The sequence below is a fragment of the Pipistrellus kuhlii genome, unplaced genomic scaffold (genome assembly GCF_014108245.1).
Source record: "Pipistrellus kuhlii isolate mPipKuh1 unplaced genomic scaffold, mPipKuh1.p scaffold_m20_p_7, whole genome shotgun sequence".
NCBI lineage: Eukaryota > Metazoa > Chordata > Mammalia > Chiroptera > Vespertilionidae > Pipistrellus > Pipistrellus kuhlii.
In genome coordinates this window covers 11,507,748-11,533,875 of record NW_023425573.1, presented here as the reverse complement: position 1 = coordinate 11,533,875, position 26,128 = coordinate 11,507,748, and the positions used below count along the sequence as shown (strand labels likewise).

At 45.1% G+C, this 26,128-nt stretch overlaps 1 protein-coding gene across 2 annotated transcripts in view; it reads left to right on the top strand.

Moving 5' to 3' along the window:
• The window catches only part of LOC118709266 (aldehyde oxidase), a 65,598-nt gene extending 39,700 nt beyond the window's left edge, over window positions 1-25,898 (top strand). For both annotated transcript variants that reach the window (XM_036421205.2, XM_036421206.2), the window contains exons 21-35: window positions 1,042-1,166; window positions 3,802-3,935; window positions 4,988-5,075; window positions 5,909-5,995; window positions 6,802-6,993; window positions 9,142-9,369; window positions 13,961-14,056; window positions 16,138-16,266; window positions 16,933-17,007; window positions 18,845-18,897; window positions 20,456-20,570; window positions 22,012-22,077; window positions 23,101-23,289; window positions 23,857-24,024; window positions 25,070-25,898. In XM_036421205.2, the coding sequence (XP_036277098.1) occupies window positions 1,042-1,166; window positions 3,802-3,935; window positions 4,988-5,075; window positions 5,909-5,995; window positions 6,802-6,993; window positions 9,142-9,369; window positions 13,961-14,056; window positions 16,138-16,266; window positions 16,933-17,007; window positions 18,845-18,897; window positions 20,456-20,570; window positions 22,012-22,077; window positions 23,101-23,289; window positions 23,857-24,024; window positions 25,070-25,120 (1,796 nt within the window). In that variant the 3' untranslated portion in view covers window positions 25,121-25,898. The remainder of the gene's footprint in view (window positions 1-1,041; window positions 1,167-3,801; window positions 3,936-4,987; window positions 5,076-5,908; window positions 5,996-6,801; window positions 6,994-9,141; window positions 9,370-13,960; window positions 14,057-16,137; window positions 16,267-16,932; window positions 17,008-18,844; window positions 18,898-20,455; window positions 20,571-22,011; window positions 22,078-23,100; window positions 23,290-23,856; window positions 24,025-25,069) is intronic.
• The last annotated feature ends 230 nt before the right edge of the window (window positions 25,899-26,128 follow it).

The following is a 26,128-nucleotide window of genomic DNA, read 5'->3' as shown; positions in this document are numbered from 1 at the left end:
TTGATAAATTCCTTTGTTCTGTTATTGAGCTCAGCCATTGAGACTCTTATATTTTGGTTGTTGCAGTTCTAAAATTTCCAGTTGTATATTTTATCTTTGGTTCCTTTGTTGAAATTTTCTTTAAGTGTTCATGTCAATACTCATTGAAGCATTTTTTTTTTTTAAATGATGGCTACTTTAAAATCCTTATCAGAACATTTCACCTCCTGTGTCCTCTCAGAGGTAGCATCTGTTCATGGTCTTCTCTCATTCAAGTTGGATTCTTGTTAGGATGAGTGATTTTTTTATTGTACCCTGGTCATTTGGGGTATGATGTTGTAAGACTCTGGATCTTATTTAAACCTTTTGTTTTATCAGAACTCCTCTGGCCCAGTGCATGATATTCGTGCACCAGAGGGGCATCCCTCAGCCCAACCTGCACCCTCTCGCAGTCTGGGACCCTTAGGCGGATGTCCAACTGCCAGCTTAGACCCGCTCCCTGTAGCAATTGGACATCCCCTGAAGGGACCTTAGTGCTGCTATGGAGGCAAGAGAGGATCCCACCACCTCCGCTGCAATCACCAGCCATGAGCCAGGCTTCTGGTTGAGAGGTGCTCCCTCTATAGGAGTGCACTGACCATCAGAGGGCAGCTACTGAGTTGAGCATCTGCCTCCTGGTGGTCAGTGCATGTCATAGCGACCTGTCATTCTGCTATTTGGTCGATTTGCATAGTTGACATTACATAGGATGTCCAGGCTGTTAGCAGAAGGAACAGAAGAAGATTTACACCATCTTGTTTTAGAACTAGAAGGCTCCTTGTCATAGTATTTCTACTTGAGACTCCTTTCCTTAGGACTACAGTAGTATTGGCAGATATGACAGATTCCTCTACAGAATTGTACTTCAAATCTGCAGGTATAATGACAGCTAAAGATTATTGTCTGTCGCCCTGTCAACAGAAGCACTGCCAGTAGACTGTCTCCATAATGAGAAGACAGTTGGGGGATGCTATCTATCTGATCTGATAGCCTTCTTGATTCTGGTGTCTTTTCCTCTTACAGGTGAAATACATTTGGGAGGTCAAGAACATTTTTATATGGAAACCCAAAGCATGCTTGTTGTTCCCAAAGGAGAGGATCAAGAAATGGATGTCTACGTGTCCACACAATATCCCAAAGGCATACAGGTATCATAGGGCCATTGTGGAGAGGATGTAGTTAAATGGTTTCTACCAGCAAAGTATACCAAGAGCAATTACTAATAAAAATGTCATTTCAGAAACTGAATGTCCATTTGTGTATTAATAACCATATGATTTTAAATCTTTTAAGTTAGTATTGTAAGAGTAGAGGCCTTCTGATTGCCCAGTGTGGCTCAGGGGTTGAGCCTCCAGCTATGAACCAGGAGGTCACAGTTAGATTCCCAGTCAGGGCACATGTCTAGGTTGCAGGCTCAATCCCTAGTGTGGGGTGTACAGGAGGCAGCTGATCAAAGATTCTCTCTCATTATTAATGTCTCTGATGTTTCTATCTCTCTATCCCTCTTCCTTCCTTTCTGAAATTAATTTAAAAATACATGTGGTTGCTTTTTTTTTTTTTTAAGAGTAGAGGCCTTCTATTGTGGACCTGTAACTGTAAAATGATAGAGAGTCTACAGGTCTCTTTTGCTATACTCTTATTATTTTTTTTTTAATCCTCACCCAAGGATATTTTTTCATTGATATTCAGAGAGTGGAAGAGAGAAAAAGACAGAGAAATATTGATGTGAGAGAAACATATTGATTGGTTGCCTCCTGCACATGTCCCTACAAGGGCCCAGCAACTGGGGTAGGTGCCCTTGACCCTGAGGAGGAGCCTGCAACCAAGGTAGGCACCCTTGACTCTTGACAGGAATCAAACAGACCTTTGGTCCAAAGGCTGAAGCTCTATCCACTGAGCCAAACTGGCTAGGGTTTTTTTGCTATATTCTTGACACTGTTAAGAATATAAAAGAAGTGATGACTATCACTTAAACTGTTGAAAGATAATGTAGGAAAGTTGTTAAGAAAGTAAATCCCAAGAGTTATCCTCCTGAGGGGAATTTTTTTCTATTGTATCTATGAGATGATGAATGTTAACTAAACCTAGTTGGTAATCATTTTACAGTATATGTAAATCAAGCCATCAGGCTTTCTGCCTTAAACTTACACAGTGACATATGTTAATTATTTCTCAATAAACCTAGAAAAAAGAAAAAAGAGGAAGGCCTGCCCTCAAAGTCACATGGAGCAGTTAGGAAAACGTGTTGATGAGAATGCAACCTGATATAAACCTGCTAATTTAGATATTAGTATATGGAAGAACTAAGAGAACAGGGGCTGCTAAGAACTAGAATCATCTAGGAAGTCCCCTGGAGGTGAAGTCTTAAGTTTGGGTTTATACTGAGAATGAGGTTTGTCTAGATCCAGGTGGGGAACCTTTTTTTTCTGCCAAGGGCCATTTGGATATTTATAACATCATTCTCAGGCCATACAAAATTACCAACTTAAAAATTAGCCTGCTGTATTTAGTCAAACATCTCATTAACTCATCTCTAATGCCTTGGCAGGACCAGACCAAATGATTTCTGGGGCCTCATAGGGCCTGTGAGCCGCACATTCCCCACTCTTGGTCTAGATTAGGGGTGTCGAACTCAATCAGAGAAGGGGCCAAAATCTAAAATCCAGCCTAAATCCCGGGCCAAATGGTTTACTGAACAGCCATAAACTGTCATTGTGATGGAAACGCAGCGGAGTTCAGTGATGACAGCGCGGTGCGGGCCACATTGCAAGGCCTGGCGGGACGGATTTGGCCCGCGGGCCTTGTGTTTGACACATGTGGTCTAGATGGTGAGAAGATATGCCATTTCCAGGCAATTTCACACCAAAATCAAATACCACTCATCCATCCATCCATCCACTCACTCACCTACCCCTTCTGCAAACACTTATTGCCTATATATCAGGCAGCATGAATATAAAACAGAAAGGATAATATAAGGACCGCCCAAGTTGGGATGAAGGATATACCTTAGAAGTGAATAGTTTAAGCATCATGGTGAGAGTAAGGGAGACAAAGCAGAGGGGTCCTGATTCAGGTGTGTTGTTACCAGAGCAGTGTTGTTATGGAGCAAGTGGGAATGTGGGAATGTGGAGAAGGGGGCCTGTAGAAGGTGGAACACTAAGAAGGGTCAAGCAAACTCCCTTCCCGTCCTGTTCTGCTCCCCACTTCCTGGGTGACGTTGGGCCCCTCCCTTCATCCCTTTTGGGCTCCCTCTCTATAAAAATGAGCTGTGAAGATCACATGACCTCTAAACATTAGGATGTAGAAAAGAGCAAACTTGCATCCAGGGAAGACCTACTGGCCAACTACAGCAGTAATCCAAACAGGAGAAGAGAAAGAGCATTTCCCAGAGGAGAGGGGTAGGGTGCAGGGGAAGACCCGACCTGAATGAGGTTTGGAAGGCTGCAAAACCTCACTGCTAAGGGAAGCGTATCCCCAGAGTTCAGTGTGAAGGATATTTGGAGTATGGTTCACGGGGAAAATTTGTAAAAAATTATTAGCACAAAAATATCTCATTGCTACAGAACAGACTACTCAATATTAATGGCAATGTCACGGTGGCCAAATCCCACTAGATGAGCATGGATACATGCCTGGGTCATTGGAAAATGTCCTGTTACTCAGTATAACCGCAGTTATACTAAGTGTACCATGTACATTATAGAATCAACACATGGAAGGGCTGTCCCTCCTCCCTTGCTACTGATAGGCTAGATTAATGAGAGCTGTTATCATTCCCAGGACATCGTTGCTTCGGTCTTAAAGCTCCCAGTGAACAAGGTCATGTGTCATGTGAAGCGTGTTGGGGGATCATTCGGGGGGAAGGCATTTAAGACTGGAGTCTTGGCAGCCATCACCGCGTTTGCAGCCAACAAGTAAGTGGAGAAAATCTGCAAAGTAGACTAAAAATTAAACGAGGGTGTGCTGAATATTAGCAATATCAGAATTATAGAGAAAGAACCAGGGTGAAGATTATTTAAAATCACAGACTCTATACCAGTTAATACAATTTTTTAAAAATATATATTTTATTGATTTTTTTTACAAAGAAGAGGAGAGAAGGATAGAGAGCTAGAAACATCAATGAGAGAGAAAAACATCGACCAGCTGCCTCTTGCACACCCCCTACTAGGGATGTGCCCTCAACCAATGTACATGCCCTTGACCGGAATCGAACCTGGGACCTTTCAGTCCTCAGACCGATGCCCTACCACTGAGCCAAACCGGTTTCGGCATTTTTTTAAAATCTTATATCTTACATACTAAAAGAACCAAAATGAGAATCAATTACTGAAAATAATAAAAAACCACAGTGAAAATTCTGAAGTGTTTACCTGGAGAGCAGACAGAAACAGGTCCTGAAATGGTGGAGCTTACTTAGGCTGTGTGTGTGTGTGTGTGTGTGTGTGTGTGTGTGTGTGTGTGTGTGTTCCCTTGACTTAAGTGGAAGTTCTGCTTTTGTTTTGCTTACCTTTGTTTAAATTACCATCTGCCTTCAAGAAGCTCAACCTATTTCCATAGGAATTGGCTTTGAGCAGGTCCTCCTGAAGGCTCCCTTTCTGTGCTGCGAGTATAGGTCAGGTCCTTTATCCCGTGACACAAAAAGGCCTTGATTCCAGGCCTGTCCTCTCCGGGAGCGCCTCCATTGGGAACTGGTCTTCGGACGCTTTGCCTCTGTTGGAGGTTGTGGGCACGGGGGAAGTACCCCCAGAGCAACACTGTGGAGCACCCCTGAACCCGCCTCCCATAAGCAGTGCACGCCAGCCAGCTGACTGGCTGTGTGCACTTGAGATGGACACAGCCTGGGCTCAGGGAGCAGCTCTGCTCTGTCAAGAGTGTGCATGCCCCTCAAGCCGTCAAGAGGGGTTCCATAAACCCTGGAGGATACCTACGTGGCATCAACATCCCTGGCTTTTTTCTGTGTTAGACATGGCCGTGCCGTCCGCTGCGTCCTGGAGCGGGGAGAAGACATGTTAATAACGGCGGGCCGCCACCCTTACCTTGGGAAGTACAAAGTGAGTAGAAGGAGGGAGGGAGGAGCGTGTTGTATGTTTACTCACGTCGTAACGTTCCCTAAGTGCGGAGGGCAGCACATGGCTACTCTGTAATGGGAAATAACAGTGAGCAAACCAACTCACTGGGCTTCTGTTTAATCTTTTCTTGTGCTAATTGCTTGGTTACTGGCTGGTAGGACTGGAGCTTTGCTGCTTCGCTCATAGATGACAATTTGTGAAAAGTGCTGGCTAGTCCAGAGGGAATAACTGGGAAAGAATATGAGTGTATAAGTCCATGAAAGTAGATCTGATAAGCATACTATTCCCACCCATAAAAAGAGCTAAAAATAGAATGATTCCTATAACAAGAGTGCTATGTGAAATTATAATGATTTGCCAACAGGTTCTTCATTTTTAGGCATATCAGGGTAATTTCGTAGAACTGTCCCAGAAAATTTTCCATAGCAGAAAATAATTATTATTTTGCTTTGTAAGAAACAAGTTTGTCCATTTTTTAATCGGGTTGTTTGTTGTTTTGCTGTTGTGTTGAATTAGTTCTGTATACACCCTGAATGTTAACCCTTTAACTCATATACGATTGACAAATATTTATCACTCCCTCTGGGTTGTCTTTTCACCCTGTTGATTGTGTCCTTTGATACATAGAATTTTTAAATTTTGATGTCGTCCAGTTTACCCATCTTTTCTTTTGCTGCCTCTGCTTTTGGCGTCATATCCAAGAAATCACTACTGAATCCAATGTGATAAGGTTTTTCACAAGTGACAGAGCACACTTAGACCTGGCCCCCCACACGGCCAGGTTGGGGTGTCAGAGGCCAGTTCTCTCTCCGCAGGCGGGGTTCATGAAGGACGGCAGGATCCTGGCCCTGGACATGGAGCACTATGGCAATGGAGGCGCCACCCTGGACGAGTCACTCCTTGTAAGTGTTTTAAGGAGCAAGCTCGCCTTCTGGGAAGTGTTATATAAAGCGGTTTGATCTAGAAATTTTCCAGTAGCCACCTGTATTTCAATCTGAAAGCATAAAGACCCTCCTTGCAGGGACAGCCAGATGATATTGGTGCCCCACTGTGAGCCTGAAGATATTGGCTAAGTCTGCACCTGTGTGCCATCTCCATGTTTCCGAAACTCCCAGCTCTTTCCCCAGATGCGAGCATTAGACCTCAGCCCTCCTGACACGTGGGACTGGATAGTTCTTTATGGTGGGGGCTGTCCTGTGTATTGTGGGGTATTTGGTGGTATTTTGGCCTCTACCCAGCAGATTTCTGTGGCACAGCTACCCTCCTAAGCAACCAAAGATGTCTCCAGACACTGCCACATTCCCAGGGGGAAAGAAGGCCAACTTGCCCCTCATTGAGAACCAATGCATTCATCCAAATGCCCAAACATTTTTTCCCCCTGTTTCCTAGGATACTATTCATATTCAGTACATTCTAGGGGTTCAGGGGTTTGGGCCTATGCATGCTTCACAGACTTTTGGAAATGTTTGAAACCTGGGGGGGAAAAATGCATTTGCTCTAAAATATGAAAATAAAAAATGATTTCAGAAGAAAAATTATCCAAATCCCTAAATATTATTTTACTGCAAAGATGCATTGAAGCTGAGCTCTGGATCTGTTTGAGCACGTTTGGTGTGATGGAGAGGGGGCTGGACATTTCTGAGCTCTCAGGATGGTACAACAGGGACAGAGGGCGAAGTCTCCTCACATCAGCTCTGTGATTCCACAGGTGGTGGAAATGGGACTCCTGAAGCTGGATAATGCTTATAAGTTCCCCAACCTGCGCTGCCGAGGGTGGGCATGCAGAACCAACCTGCCGTCCAACACGGCTTTGCGTGGGTTCGGCTTCCCGCAGGCAGGGCTGATCACCGAAGCCTGCATCACCGATGTGGCAGCCAAGTGTGGCTTGTCCCCTGAGGAGGTAAGACTAAGTCAGTCCCACACACAGAAGATACCTACTTTTCAAGGTAGGAGGGCCATTGGGGGTCATTCATGCTGAGGAGGACGAGGCCTGTTGGTGCTAAGTGATTTGCCCTGCATAACCCAACTCACCAGGGACCCCCAGTTCAGTGATCCTTGTTCCACTCAGGGTGCTTCTCAAAAATCCTGGGGACAGGGCAAAGTGGGTAGAGAATGGGAGACATCCGTAATGCTGTCAACCATAAAAAAAAAATTTTATAAAAAAAAAAAGATTTATTTTAAAAATTATAAAAATCCTCTACCCATTTTTCTTAGTTATAAAATGGGGAATCCAGAAGGTTAATCATTACTGTGTCTTCCAGGCATAAAGCCCAAAATTCTATTAGAAGTTTTAATACAACAAGGAAATCTCCTTTAAAATGTATCATATTTCTGATGTATTATTGCAACCATTTTCTAACCAATAAATAAATCCTGGGGCCTAGGAGATATTGAAAAGTGAGCATTGGATTCTAACTCATTTAGTGAGAAGTCTCCGCTGGTTGGGGTGTAATTGTTACCGACAGGTTCTGTCACCCCTTCTTTCCTCGCTCCTTCAGCGTCTCCTCAGTTCTCCCAGTCTCAGTCTCAACTCCTCATTCCAGCTCTGTGCCCTTCCCTGCAACTCCCCCACCCAGGGTCCTGGAGTAGAGTGAGATGGGGGACTTGGTGCTCTCTGCCCCTTCTCCCTGTGTCTCATGCAGCAATGTTGGGGCAGGAGGAAGGAAGACCCAGGGAAACAGGCAGCATCTGCTCCCTGCCAGCTCTCTGTCTTCTCCTTGGTTAGATGCAACCACTTCTCAAGCATCTTGTATCTGGGCTCCATTTCTGCCAGATCTCTTGTAAATCGACAGTCCTCGGTGAGGAGGAGTTCAATCTCACCTGCCCTTTAACTGCCCCCTCATGTGGCATCCCATCATGCCCATGTCCCTTTGCCCCATGCTGCAGCCATCCTTAGAAAGCCCATAACTTTCTCCCCCCCAGCCTGAGAACCTGTGACACAGGCAGGAGTCATCTTCATGTCTCTTGAACTTGTGGGGGACCCTTCCTGGCCATCGGACAAGAGCCTTTTTCCCCGAAAAAGGCTCTGTCACACTTGGCAGTGCTAGGGAAGAACATCAGATCATGACTGCCTTTCATCTCCAGGGGAAGTTGAAGGAAAGAATAGCTACTCTTAAAAATACTGCCTTAGCCCTAGCCTGTTGGGCTCAGTGGACAGGGTGTCAGCCTGCAGACTGGAGGATCCTGGGTTTGATTCCGGTCAAGGGCATATACCTGGATTTTGGGCTCAGTCCCCAGTAGGGGGCCCATAGGAGGCAGCCAATCAATGATTCTCTCTCATCATTGATGTTTCTATCTCTCTTTCCCTCTCCCTTCCTCTCTGAAATCAATAAAAAATATACATTTTTTTTAACTGCCTTGCCCAAAATGGCACAGCTCACTAACTTCCAGTGATCTTTTTATAATGATCCGGGAATTTTTTAGGAGTATGGGGAGACTAGATGTATGTAATGGCCTTGTCAGCTTGAGGCCTCAGCTGCAGAGTTTTCTCCATTGAGAACGTGAAGTACTTGACCTTTCATTCTCAGCTGTGGGTCTTAGTCTCCAACTCTGGGAATTTGGGAAGAATTCTACTCGGTGCTTCAGATATCCTGGGGTTGACCTTTTCACTGATTTTTCACCCTAGTTGTGGATTATATGTAAACAAACTTTCACATTTTCCTTTTGGAAGGAAATGATCTTATCTTGCCATAGCATCTCTATCATCTGAATCATATAGATCATTCAGGATTACCCTTCAGCAATTATTCATCCAGTATCAAAAGTCCACAGTGCACCTGCATTGGGTTAATTCTTTGAGAAGCACAAGGAAAGGATGCTTTCCCTTAACTTATATAAGAGCAACATGGGCAGCATGGAAGTGCTAACATTTGACAGAGGCTCTGAGTAGAAGAGACTGTTATATGTTGGGAAAGGCTTCAATGAGGCATACATTGAACTCAGTCTGGGCCTTACGGGATGAGCAGATTTTGACTAAAAGGACAGTGGATGGAAGAGTGTCTGCCAAGTCCCCTCACCCTCATCGTTTTCATCTCCTTCCCTTTTATAGGTCCGAACGATAAACATGTACAAGGAAATTGATCAAACACACTACAAACAAGAGATTAATGCCAAGGTCCTGATCCAGTGTTGGAAAGAATGTATGGCTATGTCTTCCTACTCCCTGAGGAAAGCAGCTGTGGACAAATTCAACTCAGAGAATTCCTGGAAGAAGAAGGGGCTGGCCATGGTCCCCGTGAAGTTTCCTGTCGGCCTTGGCTCCAAGGCTGCTGGTCAGGTCAGTTCTCCAAACAGACAGATGAAAAGGTGTTCGGGAAACTTTCCGTGGAGGTGAATTAGCCATATGGCTGCACTATCTGCTCGCTAAATGTCACCAAAGTTGTGCTCAATCAAGCTGGCTTTTCTCTAGAGGAGACCAGAGCCTCTTTGCCCACATCCCTAGAGTTAGTGACAAGCACCCCTCCTGGGAAATTGGGAGACCCAGTTTCTACTCCTGGCCCTACTAGGAAGCAGCTGAGTCAACTCATTTGGCCCCAAAGGTGCCAAGACCAGTGACTGCCAAGACTCTTCTTTCAACTCCTCTGCGATTCGGTGTCTCTGGGCTGTGACATAGAAACAGGCAGCTGCAAGGCATTTGTTTTGGTGGGTTGGGATAAACTAAATGATAAGCAGATCATTTAAATAATTTTTAGAACACAATTTTAGCAATTTATTCACTTCATAGCCATTGAAAGTGTGTAGAGGAAGACTGAAAATCTATTCTTATAGTTTAATTTCTTTCATTACTATATAAACTCCCTGCTTGGTTGCTAGATCTCACTTACTATTGCCATCTCTTCCTTCTTGAATGCAACTTACCCTGAAGAACTGAAGAAGGACTGGTCTCTCTATGCTCATTCTATAGATGTGATCTGGGACCCTATTATCTATATTCCTATAGATAATACACTAGTATATATATGAATAAGATGGCAGAGCCCTCAATATGATTGTCACTCCCCTTTGCGGTTATTAACCTTTGGCTGAGGCCTGATGAAGATGTGGCAGGTGTGCTGAGTGATGACAGAAGACTGATAAATGGGGGTGGGTCTGTGAGGGGCACTAGTGTGTAGGCTGGGAGTTGAAGGAGTAGAGGAGGCTAAGAGAAGTGTGTGGGAAGGTCCTTCCCTCATCCCCATAGTCACCCGTTCACCTGCCCATCCTGGTTCAGATTCGGTGTAAATCATTAGAACGTCTCATGCAGTTTTTGATTGTAGCTGGATTCTCTCAGAGGAGCAATGTGACACGACAAGGGGTGATCTTATCACAGCTGAACCATCACTTGTCTGTCTGTGATGACAAAAACAACACAGAGTCGTTTACTCATCTGCACCCAATTTACCCAGATGAGGGGGACAGTCAAGAGACTGAGATTGAGGAATAAAGACAAAACCAAGATCATTCGAAAGGGGGGCAGGGAAATTGCCACTAGAAAAGGAGTAGCAAGCAGGAAGTCTTGGTACAGTTTGGGGGAAACTCCAGTAGCTGGCAGCCAGTCTGGACTGCTGTCCTGGTGCAGGCTGGCTGGGATCCCAGGACAACAGCCGCCTCGTTTGTGGGTTGTAGGAAGATCTGTGGGCTATAGCACATGTGTCAAACACAAGGCCCGCGGGCCAAATCCGTCCCGCCAGGCCTTGCAATGTGGCCCGCACCTCGCTGTCATCACTGCACTCCGCTGCGTTTCCATCACAATGACAGTTTATGACTGTTCAGTAAACCATTCGGCCCTCGATTTAGGCTGGATTTTAGATTTTGGCCCCTTCTCTGATTGAGTTCGACACCCCTAGGCTATAGGCTGTGGTGGGCACGGCAGCTGTCTCTGCTTAATGGCTGTCATCACTTAACATCTGGCCTCTGGTGGACCAGGTCTGTCTCATTTCCCTCATCAGGAATTTCTCAAAAAAGTAGGTTTAAAAAATAATGAGGATGGCTGAGCACCCACTACTGTCAACCATAAATAAGTGCTTTCAGATTTTATCGCATTCAACCCTCAGGTCAACCTGTGGGATTTGTAGCCTTATCTCGGCGATGAGAAATGGAGGCCCAGAGCTTAAATGAATTGCCTGAGTCCCACAGCTGCTGGGAGGAGGGCTCGGGGCCAGAAGCAGGGCTTTCTCAGCCTTTCCGTGGAAACTGAGGTGGGATTCGGCTCAGCTGGGAAGAAACCAGACAGCAGCCAGCAGTACAACTTCATTCTCAGAGGCCACCGAGAAGCTGGCCCACCTGCCAGGCCCTCCCCAGCCCCCGGAAACTAACCAGCGCCCATGTTTAAAACATCAGTCAGGGCTCACTCACAGCATCGGGATCAGCTGGCTGCTTCCCAGTGCCAGATGCTGAAGGGCTACCAGCCAAGCAGGAGGGAGCTAGAAGTGATGTACCAGCCCCTTCTGTGTGTCAGGCCTGAGGCTGAATGATCTGTAATTTCCCACTTGACTGAGCCCCTGTCTGTTGGGCAGGTGTAATCATATTTTATAAACGGCGTCCATAGAGGTTCGCTCTCTGGCCCGAGGACATCCAGCCAGTGAGTGACAGAGCAGGGATCAGACTTCAGGATTGGGGGTGTGGGGAGAGAACAGGAATGCCTTTATCATTCATCCCTGAACAGAAGTAGCCTGTGCTCCCCTCAGCAGAGGGCTCAAGCATACCTCACCTGCATTATGTTTCATCACGAAGGACACACGGAAGCTAAGTGACCTCTATCTTCCCTGTGTCCTGGGATGGAGCCTGGCGCAGAGCAGGAACTCAAACTCACATGTTTGAATGGCTCAGACATCTGGGGATCTGTGGGACCAAAGCAAGCGTCTCACCAACACCGGCAGTCACAGCTTGAAGATTTAAATGTCACCACACAGTCCCATTTATCCTGCAGAGCCATCCGTTCTAGCTCTCCAGGTGTGCCGATTGCGTGGGTGAAGCTCCGTGGAATTATCTTTTGCCGGCTCACAGTGAACCATCCGGTGGTACCATTTCACCAAACCAAATTTGACATTTGAAAAGGCTCTAGGAGCCTGCAGTAGCACGTGGAACCGGTAATTCGGCAGTCCCTGATGGGAACGCTGCCCTGGGCCCACGGGCAGAGCGCCGCTGCCAGCAGGCCACACAATGTGAGAGAGGCACCACCCACTCCTCAGCCTTAGGCGCCAGCTGCGAACTTCTCTCACCATGTCTGACATGCCCAGCGGAGCCAAGGACACCAAACACAGAGCCCACAAGCTCAAGAAACAGATAGTGACGGCAACCATTAAGCAGAGACAGCTGCCATGCCTACCTCAGGCCATGCTGTTGCAAATTCACTTATCAAACCTTTATCGATTGCTGGCGGGGCGTGAGAGGCCGTGTTGCATTCCAAGGGCTGCCCCAGGACCCCGGTTCTTCTTTCAGAGCTCACGTTCCAGCAGAGCACAGTGAGGTGCCATAGGATGGAGCCCCGGAGCAGCCAATGTCAGGCACCAGCTGGCATCCAATGCACACCCCCAGGGCAGCCAGCTCTGGGCTCTCCATAGAGCAAGCCACACCTTGTCTTTATTATTTGGAGAATAAATGGCCAGGAGCAGAAGACAGCATTCCCAGGAACGGTGTGTCGACAGACAGTAAACCATACTCTGCTGTACCTCCCCGAGGCCCTGGGCTGTTTATTATGGCACCATGCCTTCCTTAAGGCTCCAGAATTCTCCCCTGGGTTGGGAATGTAGGTGCCTATGTCCCCAGAGAAAGGGTAACCGTGTCCCTTTGTCCCCATGCTTCCCTAGTTTACACTGGGACCAGGGGATGGCCCATTCCCACTGTCAGGATTGCAGTCCTCTCCTTGGGAGGGATCTGGTGATGGACACATGAGTCCATCGACTTTGGGTAGGACCAGGGTTATTTATAAGTCATCTCAGTGAGTCATAAAGCCTTCCTCAGATTACAGCTTCAGTAGATGGGAAAGAGTTTGTTCCAGAATTTCCTGAAATTCTGCCTTTACAAATCCTAGGTAACTGCACCCCTCTGACCAAAGCTCAGATGCTAAGACACTGGCCGATAGAGCTCTGTGTGACTCTGGCCACTCCAGCCCGCACCCGAGGAGCCGCCGCACAGGGTGCCTTGCAGGCCTTGCTGAGCACAGCGCTCGGGGCCTTTCATAAAAATGATTCGCATTAATATTGCTCTTACACTGGAGATGCAACCCAAGAATGCTGTCTTGTCTCCTGTGCTGTCTCCATGCTTCCTGGTTTAGCACGAGTGGACTTGCAAGACAGCATATTCCTGTTGATTGTAAAACACGTTTAGCATAGAGTTTGGATGTTTCTGACTGCAGCCGCCTTTCATTCTGTTAGCAGTTTGCTTCCTTCTGGATCGCCTCGGGGAGCTGTGATCTTCATTTTGGCTTCTCTATAGAAACCTACACCTGTGGGACTATGTGTTCACATAAATAATTCCTTTCCCGGTTCCTCTATCTACTTTTAACTTTGCTTGTTAGAACTGACAAGCCCCCTCCCCAAACCTATGTCATCACTCTACCCACATTGGGGGAATCCTTGAAAGGCACCAGCCTGTAACCTCAATTGTCCCACTAAGGACATAGTCGCTCAAGGAGCAGGGTCCTGCCCCAGACTCAAAGCTACCCAGCAACACTCTGGCCTCTCGTGGGTGATTCTGAGGGCACCCAGCATTGTCCTGGCTTTGCGCAGTGCTCTCGGTGTGACGTGAAAAGTGTCCAGGAAAAGTGTCTATGTATATTTTTGGCAGGTGATAGAAGGGAAGGGAACATTTCCAGAGAAAATGTTTTCATTGATAAGACATACAATAATGTCAGATCATGGGAGCTGTTTGTATCTTTTTTTGCTTAGGCTGCTGCCCTGGTCCACATTTATCTGGACGGGTCTGTGATGGTGACTCATGGAGGAATTGAAATGGGGCAGGGGGTCCACACGAAAATGATTCAGGTAAGGACGCAGATCACTGGGTGAAGTAGGGTGTGCCTGCGAGAGAAACTGTGCATACACATTCTCAGTTCCAAAGTCAAAAGGAGAGGGGGCTGTAGCTTCATCCATTTCCACGGTGAAGCTCTGAGCAGAAACTGGGTTAACCATCCAGTTTGTAACGGGCCCTCTTAAAAAGAGGTGGCAGAAGGGTCCTGAGTTGTCTCATTGCTGAACAAGGCTGTGTGGTAATTGGCCACTGTCCTTTGGACATAAGAACAAGTGAGCTGTCTTTTTTTAAACCTTTGCTGGAAAAAATAGGAAGATGTGTAAATTCTGATGTGCCACATGATTTCTGGCTTTTTCACAGTAAGGACTCTTAAAAAATGGATACTATAAATCACATGTGATATTTCTAATCAAACTTTACCAGTTTTCTCATGGCTCATTTACTTTAGATTAATTTTTAGGTACTGTTTCTATTTTGCTAATCAGACCAGCAACAATAGAGGTTATAAAACATTTGTAAGAGGCAAATAATTCTTTTTAGAAGATCTTACACAATTCCATCATTTAGCAATAATTACTGTTTTGGGTCCTTTCCCATCTTGACTTTTTTTTAAAGTAATATTTTTTTATTGATTTCAGAAAGGAAGGGAGAGGGAGAGAGAGATAGAAACATCAATGATGAGAGAAAATAATTGATCGGCTGCTTCCTGAATGCCCCACACTGGGGCTTCAACCCTCAACTTGGGTATGTGCCCTGACCGAGAATTGAACTGTGACCTCCTGGTTCATAGCTCAACGCTCAACCACTGAGTCACATTGACTGGGCTTGACCTATTTCTTTTTCTGGTAATTGCCAACATGCTGTGTATAGACTTTTGTACCCTGGTTTTTCACCTTTCTTTCCACAGAGTGAGCCCTGCTTCCTGGCATTTGAATCCTTTGCCTCATGACTTATAATGGCTGCATGGGGTTGTCTATATAATTTATTTAACCTTCCCCGATTGTTGAACATTTCAGTGAATATTTTTACATATTTTGTGATCAAATCAATGAATGTTTTCTTAGATTCTCAGAAAAGGAATTACTGGTCACAGAGTGTGCCTTAAATCATTTGACACATATTACTAACTTGTTTTCTAGAAAGTAGCCATCTCATTACACCACTAACCAACGTTATATGCTATGGGTTGTTTTAAAATTGTAGATAAACTGATAGGTGAATGATAGTACCTCATTATTGCTTTAATTTGCATTTTCTGAGTAGAGAAATATTGACTATACATTTTCTTTCATGTGATCAGTCACTTGAGAATTGTCTGGTCATATCTTTGCTCATTTGGGGGTTGTTTTGTTTTCTTCAATGGGCCACCAGACCTTTACGTCTGAGCTGATGCATTTCATGTAGACGATCTTCTGAAAGTCAGTGGTATAGCAGGACTCCCTGTGGCCATGGCCTTATCACAGCTATGAGCGAATTCTATGAAGCTATACTGCTTGCAGGAAAGAGGAGAATTTTGGATGAGCTGCAGCTAGCAAAATGATTTTGCCTCCCAGCACTAGAAACAAAGGAAGAACACAGCAGCCAGCTAAGTCCTGTGCTGGCCAGTGACCCTGGCGCCATCTCCTTTGAGATCATGTTGGTGCTGCTGCTTTATCGAGCCTCCATTGTTCTTTCTCAGAAGTGCTCCTTCCTGCAGCTTCTCCGAAAACTGGGGGGAGGGCAGCTCCCCTCTGTGAAGGTCAGCTCTTCTTCAGTTTTGCAAAGTGCAGCGTCGGAGAGGCCTCAATGGTGCTGATTTCATGATGACAAAGACATTAAGCACTTCTTCCTACCGGGCATTGCTTCCCCTTCCTGATGCTATTGCACACGAGACAGTCAGAGACAAAGAACATGTGCACAGGACTTGGGGTCCAGACTAGCCATTGGTTTTTATACAGAGGAAGTTCATGCAGCTGGAAGGATTTGTGTTTCTGCCCTCCGGTCCCCAGTGGGCAAATCAGGGCTTCCCACCAGGGCTACCCTGTGGGCACGTGCAAGGGTATATGACTCACCAAAGTATGTGGGAAAAACAAAACCACTCTCTTCTAAAATCCAGGTGGCCAGTCGTGAGTTAAGGATGCCACTGTCCAATATCCACCTGCGTGGGACCAGCACGGAAACCATCCCCAATACGAATATCTCTGGGGGCTCCGTTACAGCAGATCTCAACGGGATGGCAGTAAAGGTAAGAGTTGTTGCTGTGCCATCCAGATCATTAGCTCCATCAGGACCAATACGCGGGTGGCACTCGGAAGATGCTGGGAATTAATCCAGCTCTGATCCGCTCCCCACACCCTCTTGGTGGAAAGTTCTTTCCCGTTTCAGTGGTGAAGCTCCGGGCGCTCTGAGCTGGAAATGCCGCCTTTTCTCCTCACTCACTCCTGTCATCTCACTGGTGTTCAGGTCATTTTAATTCCACACAAAAACCGCCCTGGTCTGATGACACAGACATCTCCACCGCCCTGATCTGCTAACATAGCTGCTGGGTTCAGACTACTGCCCCTGCCATGGCCACTTAGGGCTCCTTCTGGGCCCCAGTTACATGCCTTCCACCTGGGTTCATGCTGCCACAGAGTAAACCTGACCAGGCTGGGCTTGAAAACAGTGGCTGGTGGTCTGGCAGCAGTTTTCCTGTGAAGCCCTGACTTCTTCACGTGGCCCCAGCCTAGGCTGTCACACGCCAGCCCACTCCCTTGAGGCCTGTCACATCACCTCTTACAGGATGGGTCTCTTCCTTCTCTGTGATCCTTGGGCCTCTCAAATAGCCTGTTTTTATACAATGCCATGAGGTGTTGATGTTGGTGTGTGCGTGAAATTACGATTATAATTTTAACTAAAAAATAATCCCTAGGACGCCTGCCAAACTCTCCTAAAGCGCCTGGAGCCCATCATCAGTAAGAATCCTCGAGGCACTTGGAAGGACTGGGTGAGAAGCACTTTGCATTTTTCGTTAGAATGAAAGAGGGGGCATGAAGGAGACATGTATGAACTACATAGCAGTAGGAAGAGCATATAGCAGGTGCTGTAGTTATGTAGGGTAAGCAGAGGCCCGTGGGCTCCTGGCACGTGGAATCGTAACACAGGATGATGGAAGGACTACATCTGGGAAAATCCTCTATCAGAGAAAAAGATGGTTTTCTACCTAGAACTCTTTTTAAGATGTTTTAATATGTTTATTATTTTTATTTTAAATATCTTTACTGATTGAGGTATGATTGACCTATAATAAACTGCACACATTTAAAGTGTACAATTTGTTAAGTTTTGACAGATGGGGACGTATATGTAACCATTGCCATCGGTGAGAGAGTGAACATACCCATCACCCCCAAAAGACGGGCAGTGTTCCTTTGTGCTCCATTCCCACTAATCCCTTCCTCCCATGCCCACCCCCCATCCCCAAACATATCGATCTGCTTTTTGTCATTGGAGATCAATTTGATTTGTCTACAGTTTTATAAAAATGAAATCATATAGTCTAAACTTTTTACAGCATAGTGAGTTGACATTTCTATAACTTACAAAGTGATTATCCTGATAAATTTAGTATTCATCTGACATCATTCATAGTAATTACAATTCTACTGACTCTACTCCCTATCAGAACTCCTACTTTAAGCAAGAATTAAGGTGTTTTCTAGATAATAGCTGTAAATCTGTTTGTTCCCCTTCTTCGGGTTCTGCTGTTCCTAAAATAGGAAGAAAACACTTCCCAGTTCCCCTTCTATAAAGCTAAACACCATGTGAACACTTACTTAAAATAGGAAAGCAAGCCATTGGCTATAAAACTCAATCAATAGTTGATATGGAGTGGAAATATTTAACTGCTTCCTTTGATCTATGTGTGAGGTAGTTGGAAGAGAAAACACCCATTTAGAGTCAACCAGCAAATTTTCCTGAGGAATAGGTTGTAAAGCACCAGGTGACATGGAATGGCTATCAACAAAGACCTGGAGTGTGTGCCATGATGACAGCTCTAGCATGTCACATTAGAAGCATAGGTCTGGAGGAAATAACATTTGGGAAGTCCTACTTAGAAATGGCTTCTTCTATTCCATCGAGTTAGGACTCGCTCTATAATTCACATTTATGGGAGCGCTCGGTCCCTTTGGGAACATTTATTCTGCCCTCTTGCCTGTGCTGCCTGGGCCCGGAAGGCTGGTTGGAGAAACGCCATCGCACTGTGGTGAGATGCAGGGCAAGAGGCTCACTTTCTGCCAGTCAGCCCACTTTCTGCTGGATGGTTGCACTTCTCCTATTTTCTTTCTCAGACTTGGATCTAACCCCCATTTTTCCATGTATTAGTCACCTGTGTGCGCTGCAAAGTCAGGAGAATGTTTGCTTCAAATGGTACAACTTAGCACAATATCGTCTCTCTCCTAGGACTATTATAGATACATGATTTTAAAATGAAACATGCAACCACCCATTGGTTCCTGAAATGTTCCATGTTAATAGGCTTAGTCTTTCCAGCTGACTGAGCGAAAGTCTTTATGAGCAGACTATGTGCTGCCCAGCACAGTCCAGGCTATACGTGCCTGGCATCATTGATGACAGTGACATACATTGAACAGGTGTTGGACCACAACCAGTGAACCACACATGCTGGTGTAGATGGAGGATGCCGAAAAAAATAAATTGATGTTGGTTCTTCCTAGTTATTACCAGTGAGAGCTTTATTTAACATACTGAAGTTAAGATGGAAGTTTCCAGTGATTCTGATTGAAACAGCCTCATTGTGTCCCAACACCCCTCTTCCCCAGGCGCAGGCGGCTTTCAATGAAAGCATCAGCCTCTCGGCCACCGGATACTTCAGGTAACCGTCCTTTCTGTCTCGGCTCTGGAAAGCGGCAGGGGCATCTGGAGGAAGCGGTTCACTTCTGTTTGCAGCTGTGGCACCAACTGTACCTCCTAGTGGCCCACTGTAATAAAGAACGTTTAGCTGCCACTTCTTCCAAATGCCCAGAAAGGCTGTTGGGGAAAATAGGCCCGGAAATAAAATACAGCTGAATCAATGATTCGGATCCTACTGGGTAATTCTAGAGCAGCGGTTCTCAACCTTCCTAATGCCGAGACTCTTTAGTACAGTTCCTCATGTTGTGGTGACCCCCAACCATAAAATTATTTTCGTTGCTACTTCATAACTGTAATTTGTGTTTTCTGATGGTCTTAGGCTCTATAGCATTGGTTCTCAACCTGTGGGTTGCTAGCAGGGTCACCTAAGACCATAGGAAAACACAGGTATTTACATTATGATTCATAACAATAGCAAAATTACAGTTATGAAGAAGCAACGAAAATAATTGTATGGTTGGGGGTCACCACAACATGAGGAGCTATATTAAAGGGTCGCAGCATTAGGAAGGTTGAGAACCCCTGCTCTAGAGGGTTCTCCGGGGGTAATGAAGGGCACTGACAGGAACCTACAGCAGTGGCTGACCTTTTGTTGAAAACTCAGTGTATTCCTTAAGTTCAAAAACAAAAGTGAAAAAAATGCAAATCAAAGCCACAATAAGATAAACAGCATTGACGCTTTCCAGCTTGGCAAAAGATCAGATGTGATAATAACTTTGTGTTATCAAGATGTGGGGAAAGTGGAACTCACATGTTTTGGAAAAACAATTTATCTGATTATTCAAATGGAAAGTGGAAGCCATCAGAGAGCAGGCTGGCCTGATTTGGACGCCTGGCCAGTTTTCTGGGGAGTCCCAGGCCCTGTCTGGCTATGGAGGCTGAACATGGAAGCACCTGTAATGGCCACCTCCAGGTTGGGAAGGCAGGAGAAAGGGGTAGGAAGTCCTGGAAAGCTGCTGGCTCTTCCTCTCTTCCACCAGCCATTCACTTGGTGTCCTAGAAGATGGGTTGAAGGTGGACATGTATTTGGTGTCCTAGAAGATGGGTTGATGGTGGGAGACGGGAGTAGTCTCAAAGCAAGAGAGAGATAGCCGAGGTGCCTTATCCTTCACACAGGAAGCTAATTCCTGGGGCCAGAAAGACAAATAAACAGGTCAGTGTGAACCTTTAAAGTAGTGTGTTGTGTAAGAAGCAGGTGGAAATCCCCAACCTGATGACAGTAAGATTATCTGAGCCAATATTAGCTCAAAGCAATGGGGTGGATAATCATACTTCAGCAGTTAACTTCCAGGCCTACAGAGTCATTGGTAGGGAAAAATTGGATGTTTCAAATTTGGAGTCATTGGTAGGGATAAATTGGCAAAACAAATTTAATTAGGAGGAAGTAAATATTGATTTATTCAACGTATTTATTGCATGTATGTGTGGGCACATCATTGCACATGCTATTCATCTAGTTGGGCATACAAATCGAGCTCAGCTCTAATTACAACATTCCTCAAGCATTCTCTTTCCTCCAGGGGTTACGAATCCGACATAAACTGGGAGACAGGCGAAGGCCATCCCTTCGAATACTTCGTTTACGGAGCCGCCTGCTCCGAGGTTGAAATAGACTGCCTGACAGGTGCTTATAAGGTCAGTACCGATGGGGAGCGTCTCAGGGCTGCAAGCTGGATGCACCTCAGTCCCACATACCCCTCTACCGAGCACCAAAAAGCACCAGGAATTTGGCCTGAAGACAATTCTCTGTATTATCAGAGGAAATTAGAAGCTCAGCATTTCCCTTGGTGCTATGATTGCTCCCATGGAAAACAACCAGTGGCCTCTCTTCTTTACTTCCCTGGCCATTTTACTGGACTAAGGAAAGAAGCTACTTCAAGGGACTCCATGTAGACTGTGGGGACAGCTGGCAATGGTGACCATGTTGGTGAAATGCCATCATATGACATTCTTGAAGGATTTCATAAGCACCCCTAATCTGCTAACAAGACAGAAGCCACAGTCTTTTATAGCCAAATATTGGGGTGGCATACAATTACTTCTGCCATATCCTATTGGTCACGTAAACCCATCCTGGTAAAATGTCAGAAGGAACCACAGAAGGCTTCATCCTTATGATGCCAAGGTGTGGGGGTCATTTAGGGCCATCTTGGAGGCTGGCAACCACAACCTAAAGCCACTCTTTGAAAATAAAGCTTTGAAAATAAGTTCACAGCTTTGAAAATAAAGCTTCACTCACACGGCAGACTTGAGAGTACCCATCTCCCCTCCAATGGGGCCACTAGTCTCATGGAAGGCCAGCTTTACTGACTGATGTCAAGAGAACTTGACACTTCATTCTGTCTTTATATAAGAGAGATGAGGGCCTGATGTTTTATTATAGTGGGACATTCCAGATCACTCTGATTTTCATAAGAAAAATGTCAGCTGAAAGTCCCTCTTCAAATAAGGACACTCTTGGGTTTCCTTCGTCCAGTTAATAGTTATGAGCAGAATCTGTTAGCCATTATGAAACCACCATGTCCCATCAGAGGCGGTGCAGGCTCGCCAGAAAGCCAAGGTGTGCCAGCAGCCCGGCTCCTCATTGGTAGGTTCCTGGAGAATTGTTAGTCACCAAGTTTCAATGTTAGGTTTACTGTCTCTTCAGCTCTAAAATTGAAAAATCTAGAAGAGCAGATTAACAACTGAAAGACTCTTTTTGCTGATGCAACCTGAGTTCTGTGATCCAGGACACAGCAAGCAGCCAGCTGGGTGTTGGGTTGTACAGTCACCACAAAGTTTCACAACAAGGACCCTGAGGGCCATAGAGGGTTTTCTGTTTTCTGTGTTGTGTCTCGTGTCATGCACTGGCTTGTACTTGGTATGTTACATCACTCAGCTGGAACCAAAGCCAAGTCAGCATTTCCCTCTCCTGTTGTTTCCAATAAAAACAATCGGTGGTTAAGCGGGGTAAGAGTATTTGTAGAACTGAAATTCATACATAATACACGTGGTGACATACAATGTTGCTTCTTTCTCCTGAAGTATAATGTGGTGTTCATCACAGTAAACATTCTAACTTTTTTTTAATTACTAGAACATCAGGACAGACATCGTCATGGATGTTGGCTGCAGTATAAATCCTGCCATCGACATAGGCCAGGTATGTTTGCCTGACTTGCCTCACTTCCTGTATGTACAAGCTAAGGCTGCTATGGAGATCTTCAGGGGAAACATATTCATTCATCCTCCTAACTTATTCATCATCTCCCTTTTCTACCCCAGAGTCAGAATCTTTTATTCAGACAGGCCACACAACTCATATCTCTTACTGTTTAATAAGGGGAAAAAACAAAGGTGTTTAAGGTTGTGTTTGAAGAAACATGCAGCCTGGGACGAGGGAGGGCTAAACTTACAGGGGACAGAACGAGCCCCACATTGAGGGTGGAGGTAAAGTAGGGTGCTCAGTGCTGAGCCTCGGCCTACAACAGGCTTGAGCTTTGAGGAGTTTGAAGCTGAGCCAGGATAACAAATGTCACATAACTGCGGCAGTAGTGATGGAGAGGCAGCCTATGTTGCCCCCAGATGATTTTTATTTAAATTTGCAGTAACTGACAAGATTGAAAAATCACAAGCTGTTTTCCATCAATATTGAAATGTCTAACCCAGCTAAGAGCTGGAGCATCGCAAAGCTGTTCGGGAAGCTTGAAGAACACAGTTTAAACCTTCGATGGTGCAAGTGGGGAAGCTGAGTCCAGAGGTGTGAGGCCAGCCAGCTCATGAGCGAGGACGTTAGGAGGGGTGATTTGGTTCCAGAGGCCAGAGAGCCTTCCCTACTGGGCTGGGACCTGTGGACCCGTCAGTTAGAATTTCATCTGGAAGAAAACACGAGGGCGTTGGAGCTCCAGGCTTCTGGAAGCCTCTTCCAGGGCCCGTGACATGCTAAGGTCAGGCTGAGATTTGAACTCAAGGCCTTTGACATTGAACTTAGCGCTCATACGGTGTTTAAAAGGCTTTTAGGCAAACTTTTACGTAAACTTCATAGACATTTTCCAAGACATACTGAATACCCCCTCTTGCACTGTATTTTTAAAATTCAGGCAAACAGCATGAAGCTGAAATGCTACTGTTGACTGTATTTTCTCATACATGGAAATTCTAATCTTTTTTTTTTTTTCCCCCTCAGATTGAAGGTGCATTTATTCAAGGCATGGGACTCTACACAATCGAGGAACTGAATTATTCTCCTCAGGGTGTCCTGTACACTCGTGGTCCGGACCAATACAAAATCCCCACCATCTGTGACATCCCCGCAGAGTTTCACATTTCCTTTTTGCCTCCATCTCAATACTCAAATACCCTGTATTCATCTAAGGTAAGTTATGCTCCATGAATAAATGCATGTTGATGAGATACTCATGCAGGGAGTGAAGGGCTGCATTCATCTTTTGGTTATTTGGAGTTCTTACCAAGATTGCAGAGAAAAGGCCTTATTAAACATTTAAATTGTAAAATCACATAACATTATAATTTTTTTTAAATACTCCAAATCTTGGAGCCTAATGCAAACTACTATTGCCATCAGGTTGCATTTGAATTTTCACCTTGCAATACTCATCTTCATGCGTCTATCTCCTTACTCCACTTGGGATCATTTCCTTAGACTGGAATCCTAAGAATGGGAATATTAGGATTAAATAGTAAATTGCTTTTTTTAAAGGGAAAAGTTACATATTTAATGTTTTATATCTTATACGTGCACACATGTACCTGGAGAGAGAGGAGGGAGGGAGATAGGGAAAGAGAGAGAGATAAAGAGAGAGAGAAAGAGAGAGAGAGAGAGAGAGAGAGAGAGAGAGAGAGAGAGAGAGAGAGAGAGAGAGATGAGTGATGAATCTGGTTCCAGCTGAGTGATGAATGTGGTTTACTTGTCCCCTTGCAGGGCCTGGGAGAGTCTGGCATCTTCCTGGGCTGCTCAGTGTTCTTTGCCATTCATGACGCAGTGAGTGCAGCGCGACAGGAGAGAGGCCTGCATGAACCGCTGAGGCTCAATAGCCCACTGACCCCAGAAAAGATTCGAATGGCCTGTGAAGATAAGTTCACAAAAATGGTATGCTCTGCTCATCAAATTCTGAATTTTTGTTCCCTGTCCTGTGGTCAAGTGTTATTAGCCCACCATGGCGGTTTTCCGTGGAAGAAAAGGTGACAAGAATCCCAAGGGCACTTGAGCAGGAAAAGAGAGCATGGCCTTGAAGTGCACTTTCCATTAGCCTGGCCTGTTACCAGGAAGGGGACCCAGGCCTGAGCGGGACTGCCTGGGGCCAGCTGCTGGTGTGTGGATTCTTGACTTTGTGCAGGAAAGATTTCACATTGCGAGTCTTGAAGCTCAGTTCTGCACTTCTTGAAAAGAGGTTTCTGTTTTATCATCAATTACGTTCCTCCCTTGTTTTTTGGTTTTTGTTTGTTTGTTTGTTTGTTTGTTTTTCCATAACACATTGGTCCAGGATAGAAGTTCAGGAGCTATGCCCTGAGCCTCAGAAAGCAGGCCAAGACTATGGGCCATTCCAGCAGTCAGTCTATCTCAGTCCACTCCTCCCAGGCATTGGCAGCGTACAATTCCTGATCTGAGTTGCACACACTCAACAGGCCCTTTCCCAGCCCTCAGTAGCAGGAATCCTGCCTACATCCACAGCCCTGCTAGGCAAACATTTGAACTCTTCTTGGTCATTTTCAGTGATAGGATTTTTTATTGTGGGAGGAATTCCTAGTGACCTCTCAACTATAAACAAGTTATTCCTTGTTTATTTCTGTATTGATGGGAGATCCCCCATATCTCCTCACATGCTAGCTCTTTATGGCACCCCTTAATTACTGATATAGCTCTTCACACCTCTTCTTTCTGGAGAATCACATACTGATTCCACTTTTTATTTGTTCCTCTTCAAAATGGGATGAAAACTCTCGTAGTTGCTCTGTCCCACCTGACCCTGAGTCCTCGCCTGGATTCCTCCTCATTTCTCACCCTACCATTGCCAGACTTCTCATTGTCCTGGTCACCCTTGGGGTGGTCTTTATCCTATTTTATATTCTGCTGTATTTCACTTGTCACAAATGTTTTCCAAATGCAAACGTACACATTTGTCCTTTTATTCTAGATTCCAAGAGACAAACCTGGATCCTATGTTCCTTGGAATATACCCATATGATCAACACCAAGTTTGGGAGAAAATCCGGTGACTCTTCCAATATAGCAATCTACCCCGTTTCTATGCTCTAGGATGCTCGGTCTGAAAGACAAATCTCCACCATTCAGAAATCATTTCACAGAGTATTGCTTTTATATGACGCTGACTTTACGTTCCATTTAGATTTTGATAGATATGCTTAAGCAATTTAGAAATCATATTTTAAATGGTGTAAACACTAGCTGGCTTCCTCCAGAAGAAATTCCCCATCACTCTGCCCCTTAAGCCTTTCAGCTGAATGGAATAGAAGGTGATAACTTATATGTGATTCACATCTGGCTTGTATCCAACTGAAATTATGCTGTCTAGTGAAAGGAAGCTTTCTAAATGATTTTATTAGCAGTATAAACTGTAAAAGGATATTCACTTTTTAATTTATATGCTTTGTATATTTTAGTTTTAAAAAACATGCATGAATTTTGTCATTTAAAGCAAATTAATAAACAAAACCCATTTAACACTTATAGAAATAGCGTCTGAATTCATTAAGTCTACATGGTTTAGTTCCATTTCATTGACTAAAGGTCTTTGTTGCTGACTGCAGGAAATTTTACTCCAGGGGGTCACCCTCAGGGCAAGGAGAAGTGTGCATTGAGTAAGAATGAGAATGAGTTGAAATTTCAAATTGGTTGAAGAGAGGAGGAAACTGGAGTTAGCAGAGAAAGGTGGGGACATGAGAGGGTTGAGTGCATAGAGGCAGGAAGTGACTGAAGGAACACACTCAGAGAACAAGCCAAAATCACCTCCCACCTGGAGGCTGCCTCAACCAGCTGTCCGTCCTCCTGGGAGATCTCAGAAAGTCCCTCAGGTGGACACAGCAACAGTGCTTCCTATAGGACAACTGTCAGCCAATTGCTGCAGCATAACGTGTAGTCTAAGGAGTTAAATGAAGTTGTTTTCTTTGTGAATGGAAGAATGTAAATTTTCCATGTTGTTATTTCTACATGTATGTAGAGAAAGAACCACAGT